This window comes from Dasypus novemcinctus, chromosome 16, assembly GCF_030445035.2.
Source record: "Dasypus novemcinctus isolate mDasNov1 chromosome 16, mDasNov1.1.hap2, whole genome shotgun sequence".
In the NCBI taxonomy this organism is placed as follows: Eukaryota; Metazoa; Chordata; class Mammalia; order Cingulata; family Dasypodidae; genus Dasypus; species Dasypus novemcinctus.
In genome coordinates this window covers 73,531,346-73,553,761 of record NC_080688.1, presented here as the reverse complement: position 1 = coordinate 73,553,761, position 22,416 = coordinate 73,531,346, and the positions used below count along the sequence as shown (strand labels likewise).

General features: G+C 36.8%; 1 protein-coding gene across 18 annotated transcripts in view; it reads right to left on the bottom strand.

The window, feature by feature from the left end:
- Positions 1-22,416, bottom strand: part of WDR7 (WD repeat domain 7) — a 439,870-nt gene that overhangs the window by 95,184 nt on the left and 322,270 nt on the right. For all 18 annotated transcript variants that reach the window (XM_058277785.2, XM_071208567.1, XM_071208570.1 and 15 more), the window contains 4 exons: positions 16,616-16,802; positions 5,850-5,967; positions 3,636-3,785; positions 2,613-2,695 (listed from right to left, as the gene is read on the bottom strand). In XM_058277785.2, coding sequence (XP_058133768.1) covers positions 2,613-2,695; positions 3,636-3,785; positions 5,850-5,967; positions 16,616-16,802 — 538 coding nt within the window. The remainder of the gene's footprint in view (positions 1-2,612; positions 2,696-3,635; positions 3,786-5,849; positions 5,968-16,615; positions 16,803-22,416) is intronic.

Here is a 22,416-nt window from a genome sequence, read left to right as displayed (position 1 = left end):
ATAATAAATTTTTGCTTAAGCTTTGCTGCGTCCCCATTGTCTATAGAATGATGGCCAAATTTCTTAGTATGAAATTCAAGCCCTCTACTCTGGAACTCTACTAGACTTTTATCCTTCTCCTACACTCAGGCACACTACTATGTACTCACAGTACCAAAAAAGTACTCACAATACCTTTTTGTGCCTCCAAACACTTGCTGGTCTGGGTCCCTCAACAAGTCAAGCTGGCATATATCTATTTTGTAAAGCCAAACCAATTAACTCTTCCGTGGAGCTTTCTTAGACTGGTCCCCAGCCAAGGAGGACAAATCCATCTCTCCATTTAACTTTTATTGAAGCATTTTTCACAGATATTATGTTTAGACTGCCTCGTCTTTTGTGAAACTTTCTCAGGCTCCCATAATAGACTGAAACATTCCATTTGTTTCCAACTTCTGTCCATGGTATCTAATTTTAGTCCAGCATGTAACACAGAACCCTGGAATTGTCTGTCTATATGATAACCTCCCCCATCTGACCCTGTGCTTCTTGAGGATATCAGCTTATTTATCATTGTGTCCTCAGGGCCTAGCTAGCACCTGAAAGATGGTAGGTGTTCAGTATTAAATTAATTTAAAATGTAATTACGTTCTGCCAAAACAGAAAAAATTTGCACTGAAAATTCAGTTTAGCTACATGTCTTTTTAGCATGCATGCAGAATCCCAACTCTCCAGTGATTAAACAATGGCAAACAGAAATGGATATGCAGCAAACTGAGGAGACTTAAGGAACTGAGGATGCTGCTTCTCAAGTGGGCCACTTTTCAGCTAAGGTCTGATAATTACTGACCAACTGACATTAACTTCAGGAGGTTTATTTACATAGCAGTGGTTGGTGCTATAAGGAACATTTTGCTAATATTCTGTAAGATAAACCTTAATAAAACTGCTTCTTCATCACCTCCACTAAGTTACAGACATTTTCACTTAGACATTTCCTTAGAAATAACTGACTGGGAAGAGAACAGCTACAAGTATTAATTATACAAAAGTTATAATATATACAAGTTTTAAGAAAATAAACCAGAATTAATATAGCATGATGTTAAAAAAAAAAAATTACTGAATTCTAGGGAAGCGGACTTGGCCCAGTGGATAGGGCATCTGTTTACCTCATGAGAGGTGAGTGGTTCAAACCCCGGGCCTCCTTGACCCGTGTGGAGCTGGCCCACGCGCAGCGCTGATGCGCGCAAGGAGTGCCCTGGCACGCAGGGGTGTCCCCATGTAGGGGAGCCCGATGTGCAAGGAATGCGCCCCGTAAGGAGAGCCGCCCAGCGCGAAAGAAAGTTTAGCCTGCCAGGAATGGTGCCGCACACACAGAGAGCTGATAACACAAGATGATGCAACAAAAAGAAACACAGATTCCCATGTGGCAGACAACAACAGAAGCGGACAAAGAAGAAAACGCAGTAAATGGACACAGAGAGCAGACAACGGGAGGTTGGGGGGCTGGGGGGGAAGGGGAGAGAAATAAAGAAAATAAATCTTTTTAAAAAATTACTGTATTCTAACATGACTAATCTACATCACAAGAAAATATGCATCTACACACATACAGGCGACAGCATAAAATTTTTTATCCTGTGGTTGTTTTAAATCCTGAGTGGCATAAGTCAGAAACTGCAAAATGAAGGGACTAGGAAATAAGGGTCTATTGTGAATAGGGAAAACATCTGGCAAAGTCCATAGGGTACTATCAATTCAGTAAACACTTCTGAATTATCAAGAAATACAGAAGACAGAAAAGTGCAAATTATAAGGTCAATGCTCTGAGGAAACTTACGGTGTGAAATAAAGTTGTAAACTACAACACACTCAGATGAGCAAAATGAGATGGCAAATAAGTAAGGATATATTTGTATTTGTCTTAGAAAGAAAAATGTAATTATGAGTAACTGGTTGTTTTGTTTTCTATAGACAATATATTTGAAAAAATTAAATACTATTTCTACTGAATTCATGAACATAAAAAATTTTCCACAAAATGTGCTTTCAAGTTATAAACACTTTGAGAACCAAATTTAAAATTACTTTAAAAGAAAAATAAACAATTTAACTACATTTTGACATGTAAAATGTTTTCAGTTTATAACAATTATATACTATAAAAACATAAAATTCTTATACTGATTTTTATATTCAATATAAAATTTTCCAGTAAAAATGTAGCACAGAGATTTCTATTGGCTGAAAAGTATATCTATTCCCTCAAATAAGAAGCTTCCTAACTCTCCTTTTTGCAATGGAAATATTAATTTGAGTAATGATTATTAGAATATAAATATATTTAATTTAATGCTTGCTATTTCCTATTCATTTTTTGAAGTTAGGCACAAAATGTCTTCATGACCCAGTTTTAAATATGCGAAGCAGGCGCTCAATCACTGAGTTTCATCTGCTCCCGTATTGGTGTTTTGATTATAAGCTGCCTAAATTCTTGTAGAAAGTAAGAAAATGTTAATTGATAATTGGATTTCTAAACTGAGAGAGACTACTAACTAACCACATCATTTAAAAAGAAATTATTTGTTACTAAAATTATCTATTTTGCGTGCTATTAAAGGCTTCTTTACCTGCAGATGGCTGGGAAACATTCTTGAAGACCTTTCTTTTTAACTAAGGATCCTTCCAGGCAGTACATAATGATGTCCATAACCTTTTGTGGAAAAAGACACAGATCTAAAATTAATTTCAAATACTTAGCTCTTCAAAATTTAAATAAGGCCTCATTTACTCATGACAATTTTAGATATTTTAAAAAAGAGAATGAAAGCAATTTTAAACATGTGTGTCACAGGCTATCTTTTATCTATGAACAAAATATAATACAGTGCAGTAAAATGAGATCAGAACTGTTTACTTTAAAGGCCATTAACATTTATGTACAGTAGAGGTAGCTTATATGCAAGCACCCTATACATTTTGTTCTGTTTATAATTTAGACATAAGCTTTAAAAATTCTTCTAATACAGACCAATTCCATGTGAATAGATAGCATTCAGTTTGATTTCTGAGGAAATTTAAATAAGGCCTCCAGAAATAGTAGACAAGTTAATTGATTTTAGTTCTCTCTCTCTCTCACATACACACAACACATTTTTTTAGAGATGCTGAAAATATAGATGCTGATTTATATTACTGCACAGGAATATTTACTTTAGCCTGCTGGTATATTGTTTTATTTTTTTTTTTTTTTTTAAAGATTTATTTTTATTTTTATTTAATTCCCCTCCCCTCCCCCGGTTGTCTGTTTTCTGTGTCTTTTTGCTGCGTCTTGTTTCTTTGTCCGCTTCTGTTGTCGTCAGCGGCTCGGGAAGTGTGGGTGGCGCCATTTCTCGGCAGGCTGCTCCCTCCTTCGCGCTGGGCGGCTCTCCTTATGGGTGCACTCCTTGCGCGTGGGGCTCCCCTACGCGGGGGACACCCCTGTGTGGCACGGCACTCCTTGCGCGCATCAGCACTGCGCATGGGCCAGCTCCCACATGGGTCAAGGAGGCCCGGGGCTTGAACCGCGGGCCTCCCATGTGGTAGACGGACGCCCTAACCACTGGGCCAAAGTCCGTTTCCCCGGTATATTGTTTTAAATAGGATTTTCTTACCTCCACAAGAAGATCCACAACATCTGTGGGCATCTTTTCAATAAGAATTTCAATGACTCTTAGAATTTCTCCTTTAGCTCGTGCAAGTGCTGTCGTGTGCATATTCTGCTGCGACTGGGTATTTGCTGCAAGGGCAGTATGTCTATGTACCTATAAAAACATTTCCATGCTATAGATAATTTGGCACTTAGAAAATTTTTCATTTCTAGGTACTTGAAAAGAACTGACAGAGACAAACCTCTTGGGGTTAGTCAGAAATACTTTTGATTGCAAAAAAGAAACATCTCAGGACAGTAAAAACTCAATAAGGATTGTCTAATAAAAACTCTAAGTTCCTAGGTATTGTGTGAGACTTCAATACAATATCATGATGACAATTTTGAAGAGACAGACTGAAGATTTGTGAATTTGGTGTATTTGGCACTGAGGTCAAAGGCAGTTAGGGAATACCCAAGAAGCATAAGATGGAATCCTTTCTCTTAGGTAATAAAAGTAAATGATACTTAGACAGCATTTACTGTGTCTCAAGCACGATTCTAAGTGCTTTATAATCAAGTTAGGAAATCTAGATTAACATGCCTCCAAAAATAACGAGCATTGTAAATAATATAAATGCTGTGTGATTTTTTTCCACACAAATTGTAAGCTTTGCAGTTCAGAGAAGAAAGAGCACGAATGACATTCGGGTGGCCCTAGAACAGCCACAGAGGAATGGAGTGGTGGAGTAAGTGAGAGGATGGATGGGGTACGGCGCAACAATACTGCAAGAAATACTTTCGTTAGCATTTTACTCTAATACTCTAAGTTTAAAAAGTGAAGTGGGAAACTTCTTTTAAAAAGGAAATATATGTAGACTATTACACTGAAATATTTTTTGATTACCTCCCTAACCAAACACTGGTGTACAATAAACCCAAAGCATGGCTGTTCTAACAATTCATTTAAAAAATACTCAAATGGAAATGATTCAAATTAAATTAAAAACCACAAATAATATAAACATTTGTTTACAGTTTAATGCCTAGCATCTAATAGAATCTGTATATGTGATCTGACTGATGTAAGGCTTATTCAGTGTATTCAATATTACCCCCTGTGCATATTCCTGATGGGATAAACTGATAAAATATTTCTATGGCTAATGGAAATGTTTACACATATGTAGATACATACTCATATATATACTATATATAAATATATAATATACACCAAAATTATATGAACACATATATACACATGTATATTTTTAAAGACAGAGGAACCTCACTATAACACTATGCCCTATTAGAAAATACGTAATAACTTAGTTCTACAAACTTACTTTAAACATAATTTAAAGTTCTACTGTCTCACATAAACCTATACAAATTGCTCTTAGGGCCTTCTTTCCTCCTTTCTAGCTATCTTCACATTACAGATATTTACTGTGTGCCTATTAAGAATGGCTCTGGGGCAGATGCAGGCCCAATTGGTTTCAGGTTAGCAGGGTAGACTCAGAGGGTATTTATTTAGTATTTTAAAAATTCATCATAGCTACAGGAAAAACAACTCAGGCAGAACCCATACCCTATGGACACTGAGTCTGCACATTACGCTGAGATGGAACAAACCTTTAAAAAAATCAGGGTTGGGGGTTACCAACCTATCCATTTTCTTCCTGTACTAAGACCTTCACAGCTCTTTAATGGAAAGCTCCTATAATTGGTTCATTGTTCTTTACTAGTTTTTCAGTTAGATGTGGGCAATTAGAGCACTAGGAATGTGGGAATCAATTGGCCTTCAAGTCTTAATCTGTGACATATAAAAGGAAAAACAATAAGACAGTTTATGACCAACATTTTTGTTTACAGTTGGAGAGCCAAAGGTAAATAAGAAGTTTAATTTTGCTTACAGGTAGATAATAAATTCTTGAAAAGGTGAATACTTTTAACATATATTAATTTGCAAAAGTCTGTTATACTTCAGATGAAAAAATTATCAAATATTTACAAGTTGGTGAATTAACTTTGGGAACAGACATGAACACAAAAGTGCAGGGAGAACACACTGCTATGGCATTTAGTATGCATGCACAAAGGAACATGTGTATTCCTTTTGGTACTATATTATAATTTGCACTGTTCTAGAACAAGCTGGAAGGATTATTTGTAGCTATGAACCCTTAGCTCACAATATCAAACGAGACGATGGAGCACAGTGAAAAGTTGTGCTCACCTCTTTAGCTATGGTGGTGATGAAGGCGGGTGGTCTGGCAGTGGCAATGAGGGAGAGGGCATGCCTTGCAGAGCGGGCGGAGTCAGCGGCAGGGCTCAGAGGAAGCCCCATTGTAATGCTAAACAGGGATCAGAAAAAAAGAAAAAAAGAAAAGAAGCATTAGAAATATAGACTGAAAAGATTAGACACAGCTTATAATGTCAGTTCAAGGTCAATGGGAGCACTCAAACAGTTAGAATATAATGGACTTGCAACAATGAGCAGTGATTAGGAGTCAGGGTGTTCTGGCATCAAATACAAAATCGAATAATTAACCGTGAAGATTGAAAACAGTATGTGCATCTGTCCAAAGTGTTAAAAAGGCCTTGTTAACAAATTATCAAGAACTAGTACTGAATACATATCACAAAGCTCAGAATAGGGCAAGAATGAAGATTGTGCTGGGTATTTTCCAATTTTTCCCTAAAAACGTTAAAGGTAATAACATGCTTATAAGGTCACATTTAAAAGGCTGCATTTAAGGTCATATATCTGAAAGGAAGCAAAATTCATCCCTGTCCATAAAAATGTCAAAAGACCCAAGAATGACAAAATCATTTTTAGTTCATATATTATTTTTAGTTTGAACTACCCTTGGTACTGCTAGTTTACTCCATACTCAGTACATTCAGTATTGTGCTGCCAATAGTTTTTGGCACAAAAATTTTGGCACAAAAATTTTGACACAAAAATTATATTAACAAACTCATGCTGTCTCTACAAAATCATATGGCATGGCATTGTCCTGGTTATATATGACTATGTTCATGATGAAATACATTTTCCAAACTGTAAGAATACATGGGTCCTTATAGCACCTTTCCCACACTTGATACATCAAAATAAATTTTTTTCTGTTTCCAAACTTCCTTTATATTATACATGATGCTGGGAAAAATATCAAGACTTTCAATTAAAATGTGGCATATGATCTGAACATTAATTGTGCATAAAGAGTATTTTGTTATGGATTATAGTTTTTCTTTCTAATTAAATAATATTAATATTTAAGTATTCATATGAACTTAAGATAGTGCTCCAATCAAATACATCTTCTGGAATATGATTACTAAAAATCTCAAAAAATTAATCAGTATCTCTATAATTAATCTAGGAAACATTATTATACTTTTTAATTGAAAATAAAGATATATTACATAGGCGTTTTTGTCAGTATTAGAAAAGGTAACAATTATAGAAAATTCTGCTTATCATTTCTTTCTGTTACTGCTGCTTAAATCTTTGATTTATTTGACTATTCTTTTTTCCAAACTGGGTAGTAGAGATAAAGCAGTAACCATGAGAGGGGTAGGGAGAGTCTTTCTTTGATGTTTACCACTAAAAAGAAAGATGCCATCTGAGAGGACACACACATGAACAATAAATGGAAGGAATGCATTGGTGAGTGTATCACCTCCAGGATCATGAAGCTGTTGGTTCTCAGTAGGGGTTGAAAGAGATGTCAGCAGGAAAGCAGGATGGGGCAGTTAAGCAGCTTCTTTTCTGGACTAAACTTTACTGCTGAGAATTCAGGAAGAGAAATGCTTACTATGTGAGTAGTGTAGTTATTGTAAAGCTTAGGTTATATGCCCACATTTTAAATCAAATTTTTTTTTTAAGATTTATTTACTTATTTATTTCCCTCCTTCCGGTCCCCCACCTCAGTTGTCTGTTCTCTGTGTCTATTTGCTGCGTCTTCTTTGTCTGCTTCTGTTGTTGTCAGTGGCATGGGAATCTGTGTTTCTTTTTGTTGCGTCATCTTGCTGTGTCAGCTCTCTGTGTGTGCGGCGCCATGCCTAGGCAGGCTGCACTTCCTTTCGCGCTGGGCAACTCTCCTTATGGGGCGCACTCCTTGCGCATGGGGCTCCCCTACGCGGGGTACACCCCTGTGTGGCAGGGCACTCCTTGTACGCATCAGCACTGCGCATGGGCCAGCTCCACACGGGTCAAGGAGGCCTGGAGTTTGAACTGTGGACCTCCCATGTGGTAGACGGACGCCCTAACCACTGGGCCAAGTCCGCCGCCAAAATAAATTTTAAAAAATTCAAAAGCAATTGAATTTTTCAGACACCCTGTGATGTTTCCTTTGTTTTGCCAATGTGAAAGAACAGGTGTTGATAATATTGAAAAACTGGCTAAAACAAATAAGAATAGTAGCTTAATTGAATAATTCTGAAGAAACACATCAAATTTCATAGGATCAATAAAACTCAGAGAATGTCAGAACTGGAAAAGATACAAAATCCTCAAATCTCCCAGGCAACATCCCTGACAATCTAGTCATCCAGGGAAAAGGAATGTCTTTCTACTGGGATACTCCGTCCATCTCTGGAAGACAGAATGTAAGGGAAGGAGAATTGGTCTAGGTTTGAGGTCAGGCTTTCCTGTGCTATTTTTCATCTTCTTGCTTCTGCTCTAGAACATTTCTTTGAGGAAGGTGATATTGGAATCTTACAAATGGGAAATAAGAGAAGTGACAAGAAAAGATAGTAGTGGGAGAAGATGTGGCTCAAGCGATTGGGCTCCCACCTATCATATGCGAGGTCCTGGGTTCAGTCCCTGGGACTTCCTGGAGAAGGTGAGCTGGCACAATGGGCAGGTGTAGCAAGCTAGCATGACAGGCAGGCACAATGAGCAATCAATCGGTAACATGACTAAACTCATATAGTATATTGACGAATGACTAGATTGCATCTCGGAAAGAAGTTTCAAATTCAGCTAAAGAAGCAGCCTTACATGTTGGTACAAATGGCCAACTGTACAGGTATTGGAGAGACAATACATTGCCCACCAAGCTAGGAGAACAGACCTGAGGGCTTTATTTGAAACATAAATATGTATGCTAGTGGGTGCCAGAACAGCTAAATCGTATTAAGAGAAGTAAAATACAGGGAAGGTGTTACTTCTGCTACACTTCATGGCTCTAGGTAGCTGGCACTCTTACTGTGGATGTGCTCAATGGTTGCAGAAGAGCTAAAGCACCCTCCTGGAGTCAAGAGGTCCTATATATCCCCAGCTGGGTGCTACTGGGATCCCTGCAGTTGGAAACCAGATTTCTACTCACCTAATCAGGATCCTAGCAAACCTGCCCACTTCTGTTTTTTGTGTGGAGGAGAAACTTTTGGTAGGAAACTAAGAGAGCGAGAGACAGAGACAGAGAGACTGAGAGAGATGACAAGAGAGAGTGAAAGAAAACGAATGAATATGAATGTGTGTGCACCTGTAGCTGGGTGTGGCGTGCTGACACTTTCAAAACTCATGCTACAGGGACAAGTGGATATTCTCCCCAACCTTTATGCTGGCTCTTCTGGCCACCCCAAGACAGAGGAGGCACACTACCCAAAAAATGGGAAAGTTGAAAATATCAACTTCACAGGATAGATCAGTAGATTAAATGAGGTAACATAAGCAAATACATTGATCCTTGTGCCTGAGCTACATTATGAGGACAGTATGTTTGTACCTGACCTATTTTACGTGAACAATTTGCTACTTCTGACTAAAGATGTGTCACCCTAGAAATAAAGTGAAAGGAAAATGATATCAGTTAAAAGCAGGTCACTGGCTTCAAGGTAGAGGCCTAATCACACTGTTCCTCCATTTCAGCAAATGATTTTGTAAATTAGGGAGAATCCGCAAACTTCATATAGCAAGGAAAGTGGTAAAGTTGGGTGCTGTGTGGCAGGGTTTGAAAGAAAAGCTATAGGATAATGGGAAAAGAAGTTAAACAAAGACTTGCATATTGCCCAAGAAGTTCAGTGGAGGCTGGAAAAAATCCAGACTTTGTAGAGGCATCAATGTTTGCCTTGGAATGACGTTCTTCATCAGTGCCTGGCAGTCTGAGTGCAGGACTGCAGAGTACAGACAGATCTATGCCCTGAGGTCAGGGATCTGCCATGCCCTTTAAAGCAACCACCGTGCAAGAGTGGGAGGGTTGTGAGGATGACCCCCTTGAAAGGATTTGCCAAGGCAGAGAGAAGGAAGAGAAACTTGGTTTCTCCCCTCTAGTCTACTTGATGCACCACTACCACAGTAACCTTCCCAAAGTACCAGCTTTATTTCATGATTATCCTGCTTAAAAACCTCCCCTACTACTTGTAAGAGGAAATCGTAAACTTGACTTGAGATTCCAGGCCCTCCATAATCCAGTTTCACTAATTTTAACTCAATCTTTCAATACCAATGCTCCTGAGGCTAGGATAATTGCAAAGCTGGTCCCTAAAATTCCAGTCCCATTTTTAAAAATTGCTAATGCTTCTTCTCCACCCCTTTCTCCATTGACACAGTCTCCTTCCTTCCCTCAGTTCATTTCTTATCTTCTCTACATGGCATTCTATGATTGCTATAGCATCCAATTACCTACTTAACTGAAAGAGAATACTAACAACAGACCCATTTCTTCTGGGCCCTTAGCATTGAATCACATTCTAGCAGGGAGTGTGAATTATCATATACTGTAAAATCAGTGCAGATAGGGACTGTGTCTTCTACTCCTGGTGTATTCCCCTAAAGTGCCCAGTACAGCCCTTGGACACAATGGAGGCTCAATAGCTATGCACTAAATGGAGTTACCTGACAAATGCAGCAGGAGAAAAATCACTTAGTCAGTTATTTGACTGAATTGACCAAGCAATGAAGTCAAAGTAATTGATTTGGCAGTCCCAACAGACAAAAGTCTAATTCTGTATGTAGATATCTTTAAAGCTGAGAGTGCACTGTGTGTGTAAAATATTTTAATGTGGAATTCTAAGTGAATGAAGAAGGATCTGTTTATTAGATGTTTGAAATTAAAGTGGTGTTTGCCTCACGTGGGAAACCCTGTACAAACATAGAACTCGCTCTTCTCATTTGATTCTGATGATTCGCTCTTTTCATCCTGCTTATCTGGCTGTTATGCAGACCATTTGTTATACAAGCGTATATGATGGTTCTTTGATTTCAGTCTTTATTTTAAAAAAATATGACATGACAGACTCTCTATTTCACTCAGCATTTCAGTATACACATCCAATATGAAATACCTGAGATGACAGATAATATAAATAAAAATCATGAATAGAAAAATAGCCCACTCAAGCAGAGCTCACTCTTTACATGACTGCTCATTAATCCCGTTCTAACCCTTACTCCATTGAGGTGCAAGCATTTCAAAAGCTACATGTAAGAACACTTTGGTTAAATGTCACCATCTAAAATTGTCAGTCTTCACCATCTGTCAAATTAAGGGGAAAAAAAAGCATGTAAACTTTCATTGAATAGCCCTTGGTCAACAGTAACAGGACATTGAAAACACTTCCCATCAAAAACAAAGACAACAAAAATGATTTGAAAATACATAGACAATTTCCCTAAGATTTGGGAATTCTATCTTATCCCTCCCAGGTACAACAGATATGTTAACTGTCTTTAATTTAATAAGGAATCTTCAATCCTCTCTGTCATGTTGGATCTTAATTTAATAAACTTGGGACAATTTCTCACCTGAGCACATACATATCTTTTAGACCTATTTCCTATATGCTGTAGATATTTATACTGAATTAAAACTATGCTAACATGATTTAGTTATATGGCTTCCTCAGAACATAAATTGTCTATTAGAAATATATTTCATATCAACAGGAAAAAATGCTTAAATATAGAATCTAAAAGCATCTTAGTGCTTGTATGATATATTCCTTTCTCTACTCCCACCTCCTAGATTAAAAAAAATATATATATATATATAAAAACATATGGTTGGAAATTGAGTTGAAAGGTTAAATCCTTTTCTTCTACTCTGTATGGTTCAAGAAGAATTTTTTTAACATATGGTGCTAAGGTATGCATTATCTGGGCATGCCTAGGTCTCCAGTGGCTATATGTTTTTCTCTTAATGTTTGGTAAACTGTGAATATACCAGAAAAGAAGATGATTTCTAATTCACTATCACCCCTTACCTGAGGCAGTGGGTGGGGAGAGATGAACCAGGACTGCTCTGTTCTCTTTCAGAGTAAAGGCCCTGCAACATGAACTATGCAAACGGAATCAAAATCACTGACCATACAAAGGCAGATGTAAGTCTAGCCTTCCATAACCACAAAGATTTTTCTATTTCTTTGTAAAGTATGATTTTCTAATGTCTCTCATATTTTATCAGCATGCTGATTTAATACAAGTATAGGTTTACAGAAAAAATAATATTACATTCCTATTTTTCTCACATCTAGCTAGGGATGGGCCAATTTATGATTTCACTGAAGTACAGTCTCAATTTTCTGTTAAACAGTCCATCATGAATGAGCAGCCCATAACCATTCATTTAAAAAATTCTTCCCATAAGATTCTACTTGAGAATCTCTTGTCATCATGTAAAGGGTGGCATAACCATATGGAATGGGAATAGCGAACTGGGAGTCAGGAGACCCAAGGGATAGTCTTAGCTTTAATAGTACTAGTGTAGCCTTGGAAAAGTTGTTTAATCTATCTAGACTTGCCTTTATTTAAGAGGATACTGAGGGTAATTGTAGCAGTTTGATATGGTTCATGAATTCCAAAAACAGATATTGAATTATGTTTGTAAACTGGTCTGTAGCTGGGCATGATTAAATTATGATTAGGGCTTTGATTGAGCCATATCACTAGTCCCCACAAGGAGTGGGGACTCACAGATTAAAGATATGGCAAGGACAGTGTTGGAGTTTTGAAGTCGGAGTTTTGATACTGGAGTTTTGAGTTCGAGCCTGGGAAGTGAACATACAGGAGAAGAACACAGAGAAATAGAGACATCTCTGTAGACATGGCGGAGACCACGGGGAGAGAGACAGAGCCATTTACCTGATAGTCTACACATGGCCTTGTGCAGAGAGGCAAAGCCTAGAGAGCCTCATTGTCTACAGGTGGCCTTGTGGAGAAGAACACAGTAGCTGAGCTAGGAGAGAAACAGAGCTCCAGGAAGAGTAGAACCCAACAAGCCTGAACTCTTCTTGGCAGATGGCAGTGGCCATCTTGCCCCAGCACGTGGCGACAGACACTGGTGAAGACTTATGCTTAATGGCCTGGTAACTATAAGCTTCTACCCCAAATAAATATCCTTTATAAAAACCAACTGATTTCTGGTATTTTGCAGCATCAGCACCCCTTTAACTGTCTAATACAGTAATGGATCAGATGAGGTTGAAGGAGAAGTTCATCTTTAAAATTCCATGACTGTTTATTAAACACTTAATGCATGCAAATCATTTGGAAAGTGTTATGAGTAAATAAGAATAAACATGTAATACATGGTCCAAGTGCTTAAGCAGTTTACTGATATTTAAATAAGGCTTAATTTCTAGAAGGCACAAAATCCTTGATGAAAATAATTTACTAAATATATTTAAAAATTCTGAGACTATGCTGTAAATTCTGAAAGGGTGACCCCATTTATGTCCTTAAAAGAGATTATTTTAAATTTAATACCCCATTGGTTTAAAATTCTGTGGGTATATGATTTTAAATACAAGATAGGACAGTACCAGGAGAACCACGGTTTTTGGAGGCAGCTAGACCTGGGTTTAAATCCCATCATTTTCTCTGACTCATTTTTCAGATTCAGATTCATTGTTCTCATCTGCAAAATGGGGACTGTAATACCTATTTCTTTAAGTTCTTTATGATTAGATGAGAAAATCTGTGATGTGCATGGCGCACAAACTCATAGGTAGCAGACATTCAGTAAGAGGACTGCATCCATACCTTGGCTATTCTTATGTATGTGGTAGGTGCTAAAAGGGCAGAAAAAGCTCACGGTAACAATCTTTTTATAAAGTAAACGGTAAAACCAATTCTCTCCTTGACCTCAATTCCATTCCCCAGAGATAAGTGGAAAGAAAATTATGTTAGTGTTTTTGGGAGCATCCTGTAGTTTAAGTGCTGCAAGGAATTAATGAATAGAATTAGCTAAAAACAGTATTCACTTTCACTTCCCATTTCTGTTAAGGCACTATTAACATCTCCTGGGCATGTCTGTTTTCCTACTTCCTGCTCTTTGCTGGGTCCCTTTCCCTCCTGTCTTCATAGTCGCTCAAATGAAAGATTCAAAGGAAACTCTTCCTTGCCTACTTCTGATTATCCAGGTATGACTGATCTCACCATGCCCTGAAGGTCCACACCTTCCCTTCTCTTCCTTACTGTGTGTCTCGGTTATCTCTGGGCAGAGCTGATATTTCCTGTAAAATCACAAGTGCCCTGGAGGCAGGATTTTGGTTTGATCCAACTTTGCAACACCTCATAACACCTAACTTCACCCCTTTCACATATATTAGTTACTAAGTAAATGCTTGCCTAATTAATAAACATAGTTTAAAATTTGGCAAAATATTTGAAAACATTAGAAAATCAGTGATTTCCGATTTCAAAGATACAAAGTTGTAAGTCATATTTCTAAACTCAAGATATAATTAATTCTAATGGGGGTGGGTGGGGCATCTATACATGGGAGGGAGAGGAAGAAAGGACTCTGTTGCTCCTGGCACTCCCCTGATACCTCCCTGGCCATCAACTGAAAAAAATGGAAATTAAAAAAAAAATTGCCAATGCGTTTCCTTTTTTCTGTCAAGGTGAACTGAAATTTTAAAATGCACAAGCCTAACATAAAAGTGTCTTCATAAAGCAAGCTTAACATCGCAGACACGAGCAAGACAGCTGAGCACTGCGATTGTGTACACAGCAAATCAGGCACAAACAGGCAGCTCAGCAGGGCAGCAGGAGGGTAAAAAGCACACTTAACCCCTAGCCCGCATCACTGCTCCAGTTCTCCCCTCTCAGTCCTTCTGTAGCTTGCACCAAGTGCGTCATAGGTGTTAACAGGCCATTTTCAATCTAAATCTTGTTACAGATTAATAAGCAAACATTTTCTTGCTTATTATGCAATTTATCATGATGAAAATTACATTGGACTCCTCAAGGCTACATGCTGATACATTCATTTATTCAGAGCTGTGTATAAGGAATCATACTAATCTTCATGACAGAAAAGGATGTAACAGTGAGATTTAAATTACCTGCTGAAAAACGATAGTATTTTTATCTGTGGACATACTGTATGTGGATAAAAATTAAACACATCATTATGTCTGCCAATATAAGCTTGATGTAAACTTATTTTAAAAATGAAATAAAACAAAATACTTAACACTACACCTAAAATAAATACCCATCACTTCTCTCATAGGAAACAAAATATAGTACATACTGATGAAACTGTGATTAGGTCAGACTTGAAAATAGAACATAAAATTAGGTCAAAGCAAAACCTTGGACAACCGAAAAATGGTAAGGCTTCTCAAGAAAACCAGGAGAACTGCAGTAACAGACTCCTTGGAGGCTGTGTGTAGCAGCTGTAGCAGAGGGGTGAAAAATTATGTTTTGGGGTCTTGCACAAAGGCCAGCTTCCTCTTATTTTTGGCACAAATTAACGGGCTCGCATTCCCTCCTAATCCATAAAGTCAGTTGGGAAACCTCAGGCCTCCTATATCCAGAAATGATCCTGTGTGGCATTGACAAACTGTTCGCTCTAGAATTGGGCTATTCTTGATCTGTTGAACACTAGGACAGTGACAATGGTCTCACCACTTGTACGCCCACCATACAGGTGACGTCTATTAATCCCTTAATACATGCTAAGTATTTTTCTAGGCACTTTGCAAATATAAGTTCATTTATTATTACCCTTCTAAGATAGGTGTGGGTTTTTTGTTTGTTTTTTAATTGGACCCCACTTGCATATGGACGTGAGGCAGGGAGGCAAAGTAAGTAATTTGCTGAAGGGCCTACAGGTAGGAAGATACAGAAGTGAAGTTTAGGAAGCATGGCAGTATGCTAGAGGCTGACAGAGGACGGCAGCTACCTGGGTTTGAAATGTATATACTCTTCCTATAATCAGTCTGGGGTCTCTGGGTTGGTTATCTGTGGACAAAGTCATAGCATTCCATTCTAGCCTTCATTCCTAAGCAGAGGAGTCAGCAGAAAGACTACAGCACGCTTTGTGAATATTCTAAAAACTACTGAATTGTGTACTTTAATAGGGTAGGTGACTTATATCTTGATTGAAAAAAGAAGAAAAGGAACCCAGAAAAGTGGTTGCCTGGGGCCAGTGACGGAGCTCAGGATAAGAGAAATGTTCTATATCTCTTCAATATTTTAATCGTGGTTGTTGTTACACAGGTCATACATTTGTTAAAACTCATCAAACTGCACACTTTAAATGGGTGTGTTTTATTGTGTGCAAATGAAACCTCAACAGAATTGTTTTTTTTTAAAGGCGTGTAGAGGAGTGATTTCCTAAACTATTTTTCTAGGCACTCTATCAGTAAAGCATTTTTGAGCAAGCATCAAACATACATATACATATATTTACATATACACATACATAAATGCATCAAACAAATTTATATATATAAAAATGTCTTTATAAACAATCTTCTATTATTGGCTAATACTATCTCAATATACAATATACACAATTTGAAAACTATAAAACATTTCAATCATTCTTTGGCTCAAGGCTAAATCCCAGTTGTATTAAAAAATACATAAAAATGATTCCCTGTCTTGTCCATATCCAAAATATCATTTATTGATATTTTTGACTATTTTTTTCCAAATTGTAAGGGGTAATCAATGTTCCCCAGCTCTGAGGAATAAAAAAAAAAAAACAAAAACCCAAACCCAAGAACATAGTAAATTAACTAGAATTGAGCACCTACTTGGCAAGCTGCTTCTCAGCATCAGCACAAAGTTCGAGAAGCCCCATCAGAACAGCAGACACATCCATGTAAGGCTCCCACACTGTGAAACCTCGTCCAATCAGATCAATAGCTGTTCTGCGGATAGTGCTATGTGGAGGAAGTTTGGGACTTGGTGGCTGTAGCAGAAGAAATGTCAATGCCTTGCCTAAAATTACAAAATAAAACACATAGCAATGAAGTAATTTTACTTTTGTATTGCTTTCTTTAAAGCAAATTTAAAAAAACAAATGACTTTGGATTTTTTTTTTTTACCTGAAAAAGGTTTTGCACAAGAAGACTACAAAAGACCTTGGAGTTTGCAGTTTGTTTAGGTACATACTTTAAAGAGAAAAGTTTGGATTCAATATTTTATGCCATATTCTAAAGTATTTTAATTAAATACTAAGTATATATAATTTCAAAACATATCAGTAATTCCAAACTTCCACAAATGGTTTCTCTACTCAGTGACCCGCAAAGTAGAGAAGGAATAAAATAATGTAGTATAGTATTTTTGTGCATCTGGTGATCAGTAGCACAACTGAATGTAAGTGTGTGATTGGCTTTTGGCTATATAGCTTTGAATGACTGGATTAGTTTTGGTTGAGGAACCCAGGCCACGGAAAGTTTGGCTACTCTGGGTGTGATGAGGCATGCAAGCAAGGAAGACAGTTCCATCCATCTGCCCTATGGGATCTAAGCACCCTCTCAATTAGCAACAGTATTCCCAAATTCACACGATTGTGGAATGAACAAACATAAGGTGGGAATGCAACTATGGACTAAAGTGGACTTATGGTTATTCTAGCATGGAAGAACACCCGTCACTGATATAAAGGCAATCACCATCAGAGGTTCTGAGAAGAGGGAGAGGGAAGAATAGGTGTAATAAGGGGGTATTTTGGGGGCATTGGAATTGTCCTGCATGACATTGCAATGATGGAAACAGGCCATTACACATTTTGTCAAAACCTATAAAATTGTGCGGGGCAAAGAGCAAACTATAATGTAAACTATAGTCTAGGGTTAATAGCAATGCTTCAAATATGTGTTCATCAATTATAACAAATGTACCATAGTAATGAAAAATGTTAATGTGGAAAAGTGTGAGAGGGTGAGAAGTGGGGTATATGGGAATCCCCTGTATTTCTGATGTAACATTTATGTAATCTAAAGCTTCTTTAAAAATAAAAATTTGATGTTAAAAAAATAAAAGGAAAGGGCAGCCTGAAGTAACAGGCATGCATCCAGTCCATGTCCGTTGCAACCCAGTGGAAGATGCCTTGTGTCTCCCCTGACCAAATGAGAAAGTCAGCCTTGTTGAAAATCCAAAGATTCGACCCTTCCTTAGTTACAGTCAATGTGCACTGATCCTGGCCTGAAGTGAAGAGAAACTTCCCTTTTGGCTAAAGAGCCTCTTCTTTCTTTCCTTTAGGAAGACATGGACGACACATTAAATCTCTCTTGTTTTATACATACTCTGTGAGTCTAGGTCTCTGTATAGAGACTGACTCATTTAAGGGAATGGAGTCAGAGTCAGAAAATTAGTCCCTCATAATACACAGAAGAGGACAGGGAGGAAAGCATAAAGGGATACCATAGGGACAGATCACTCTGCCTCCCAATGAACATTTTTTGCCTAAAAATTCTTTAAAAAAATAAATACTTCATGGAGGTATTTTGATATTAACCAACTTATCACCAGAATACATAAAGATAGATGTTTATTTTCCTAAGCATAATGTGTTAATTTGGTTTCAGGAAAAAGATAAACGTTTTAAACCAATTTATGTGTGTATATACAAGAGCATATGGATATGTAGAGGGAAGAGGGAGAAAATAAAGTCTGACTATTTGTTTATTTATTTGTATATGTTGTGGTCTTCAAATTTCTTGCCTTCCTTATTCTATTTGTTCACTGGAAAACAGAGAGAGGCCAGTAACTGCAAACATATTCCAAATGCAGGAAATAATAAACTGTTTAGGGAAATCTCATTTAAATTTTTGGCACTACATACTGACATTTAACTGAAAACCTGAAGTTCACTCAAAAGAGAAGATATGAATTCCTTGAAAGTAAATTTTATATTTCTGGACCTTAGGTATACTGTGTAGTAAAATTTTAATCTTATAATTAAGCCAGGTTCACCCATGTGATTAAAATCAATACCAAAAGTTCTGAAAAATGTACAGTTATGTATACCTATGGTAAAGAAGCTTTCAGATGTATATAATGTGGAGATTATTTAGAGGGCAGCAGTACTAGGAAAACCATTTTATTGAAAAGTAAAACAAGAATCTTGACCTTATTTATGCATATGGATGGAAAAAAAGGAGGCTATAATGTGAGACTTGATTAAAAATTATGTTGTTAGGAGTTACAACTTTTTTACTTGTAATTTTACAAGTTACTTTTATATAATTCAGGCACAGTGTATAATAAAATAAAAAACCTGAAGTGCTATTTTTAAAAAAAAGATTGCCACAGTTTGCTACTATTAAAATATTTTCTATCTTTATAAGATAAACAATTATAGTACAGATGCAACAGTTTGATTTTTAAAAAAGCATCAATACCATACCAATACTGAGAAATATCACCTATAATATATATTAGTTATATCTCCACATTTGACAATTATACAAAGTCCTTCAAGCTACAACCTCACTGTCTTATATTCTACACTAAATTTTGAAAGAACTAAGTGTGGCTTATTTTAGTGTTCTTTCTGTTAATCAATGTTAATTGTCTTTGCTAACAGAGGAGATGATATAAAAATAGATGACAAAAATATACAAAATTTGGTTTATTTAAAAAAGCAAGCAAAAAGGAAGTAGAAATAAAACACTATTTCAAATTCTGGTATAGCCCTCAAAATCTCTTCCAATAAAAAGAATACAGGGAATAATAATCCATCACAAATGTGGGTTAGAATACATTAAAAGTATTAGCTTGGGAAATTCTATCAGCATCATAATCAGAACATTTTAGAATTTATTTACAATGTATTTCTAGGTAGTAAAATTACTTTTTAAAATAATTGTCCTACAAAAATACACACAGCACCCTATTATTAACACCTTGCACTGTTGTCATTCATTACGCTTGATGAAAGCACATTTTTATAACTGCACTATTAACTACAGTCCATAGTTTAACATAGGGTTCACTGTTTGTGTTGTACAGTTTCATGGATTTTTAAAAAGTTGTATCCTAGGAACATATATACAAATTAAAATTTCCCATTTTAACCACATTCAAATACATAATTTCATGCTATTACATACGTACACAATGTTGTGCTACCATCACCACCATCCATTAACAAAACCTTTCCACCATCTCAAATAGAAACTCTGTACTTTTAAGTCTTATCTCCCTATTCCCTACCCCTATCCTATCCCCCGGTAACCTATATTCTAGATTCTGACACTATGGGTTTGCTTACTGTAATTTCATGTCAATGAGATCACATAATACTGGCCCTTTTGTGTTTAGTTTATTTCACTCAACATGTAGTCTTCAAGGCTCATCCACCTTGTCATATATATCAGAATTTCATTCCATTTTATTGCTGAATAATATACCATTATTTGAGTAGTTACTATTTGGCTGTAAATGGTTTTGCACTATTTCAAACTTTAGTTCGTGTATAAATTACTTCCAACGACGGTTAGAAAAGGGAACAAAAACAGGATAAAAATAAGTGCATTTTAAACAAAATTAAAAGGTAAAGAGCAGGAATAATCTTTTGAAAACCAATTCGACAAGGTATCTAAAAAGTCTTTAAAACATTTATACATACTGATTCAGCAATCCTGTTTCTAAGAAACTATCTTGAGACAGTAGGAACTTTAGACAAATACCTGTGTGCAAAGATATATAGTACAGCAAGATTTATAATATAACAGCAAAATATTAAAATCTAAATGCCAAATAATAGTTCAATAGTTAAGTAAATATGGTACAATCATGTGGTTGAACATTATGCATTCTTATAAACACAGTTTTTGAATAAAATGAAATGATACATGAACATGGCATAATTAAGTAAAAAGAACAGAACTCAAAACTATGTATAAAGTATGAGGAAGAGAGAAGTAAGTCCTTCCCTCATAGATCTTACCACCAGGAAAAGAAACAGATAATTGAACAAGTACCCTTAAAACAAACATACTTCCCATGGAGTGAGAGATGTTATGACAGGGAAAGTTCAGGGTGGGTACCCTGAGAACACATGGCTTGATGCTTAACCTAGTCCAGGGAAGGGAGGGATGGAAAAGCTCCACTCTCCAAGGGAAATGATAGTCGACCTAAGACCTGAAGGCTGAGTAGGAGTCGTTAAAGAGAGGGGAGATACTATTTCAAGGAAAAGCATTTGGGGAAGTCTGAAGAGCTCATGGAACCAGAGAAGTCTGAGGAACTGAGATTCAGATAGAGCATGGGGGAATGCAGCAAGAGAGGAGGACAGAGAAACAAACCGAGCGAGATAATCAGATACACATATTCAGGAAGGTCACTGGCTATAGGGGAGAGAACAAACTGGAGTGAAAGTGAAGAGAAGGGGAGGGACTCCAGGGTTATTTAGGTTATGGGGTATTACAACGCCAAGGTAAGAGTCTGTGAATTAGTTCCCTGAATTAGGGGTTCTTAACCTTTTCCAGGTCATAGATCCTTTGAGAATCTGTTGAATACCACCAATCCTTTCTCTTGGAAACTGCCAAATATATATATATATATATTCACAAATATAAATCTACATACGATTCAAGGAGCTCACCCTCCTTAGGTTAACCACTCCTACAGTAAACTGAAAAGGCAGTACATAAGGAAAATCTCCACAGTAAAGCACTCCAAAGTTCAAACTTCATTCATATGTGTATCTGTAAATTTTACACTCATACTTAACCATATATAAGTATAATATGTAAAGACTTCAAATTTTGTCTTTGGATCACAAAAATAATAAACTCCTTTAAAAAAAAAAGTGACCCACTGTTTTCCATTTCATGTCAGCACTTAAGCACCCTTCATCATATAATGTCTTTAAGTATAATCATTTCTGTGTATTCCTCTTTTCCTTAGCAAGTTTGTCAGCTTATAAGGGTTAGAACTGCATTTCATACAACTTTGTATCTTCTCAACACCAAACGTTATTTTGTATACATTATGTACCAAAAATGGAAAACAGCAAGGTCTTCTCTTCAGGAGCCATGGGGAATTTCTTGATTGGTTTTTAGACAGGGCTCAATCTAATTTCAAGGAAGGATCCACTGAGTGTGAGCTGAATGTGATGTATGGTGTAAATCCATTCCATTTTGTAATTCATAAAGGACCAGTTTGATAATTACACTAGAATCTACTACAACTTTGTTTTCCTATGAAGCAGTACAGATAACATGAAATAAAATTATTTACATACAGTTTACCAAAGAATCTGCCTTTACTGCATCTGTACTTCTAATGCAGTTCACTGCCCCAGATTGTCAGAATATGTCAAAATGTCAAGAAATCTACCACTTTCTTGTTTAGCCTTTACTTCTAGTAGGTTGTAAGATCTGCAGCAAAACTCCTCTTGCTGTTCTCTGCAGACATTTTGAAAACCCAGCAGCAGTGGCTTTTAATCTAAGTGAAAGGGCTCCCTGGAGGTGTATCCTAGCTAAGTAATACTGCAAAGGGGAAGTTAAGTTTCCTAAATACAATGTTTTATAGCATTTCAATCACCATTTTCCTTAACTGCACTCTACCATTTCTGTATTCATTACAAGTAGGAACATTC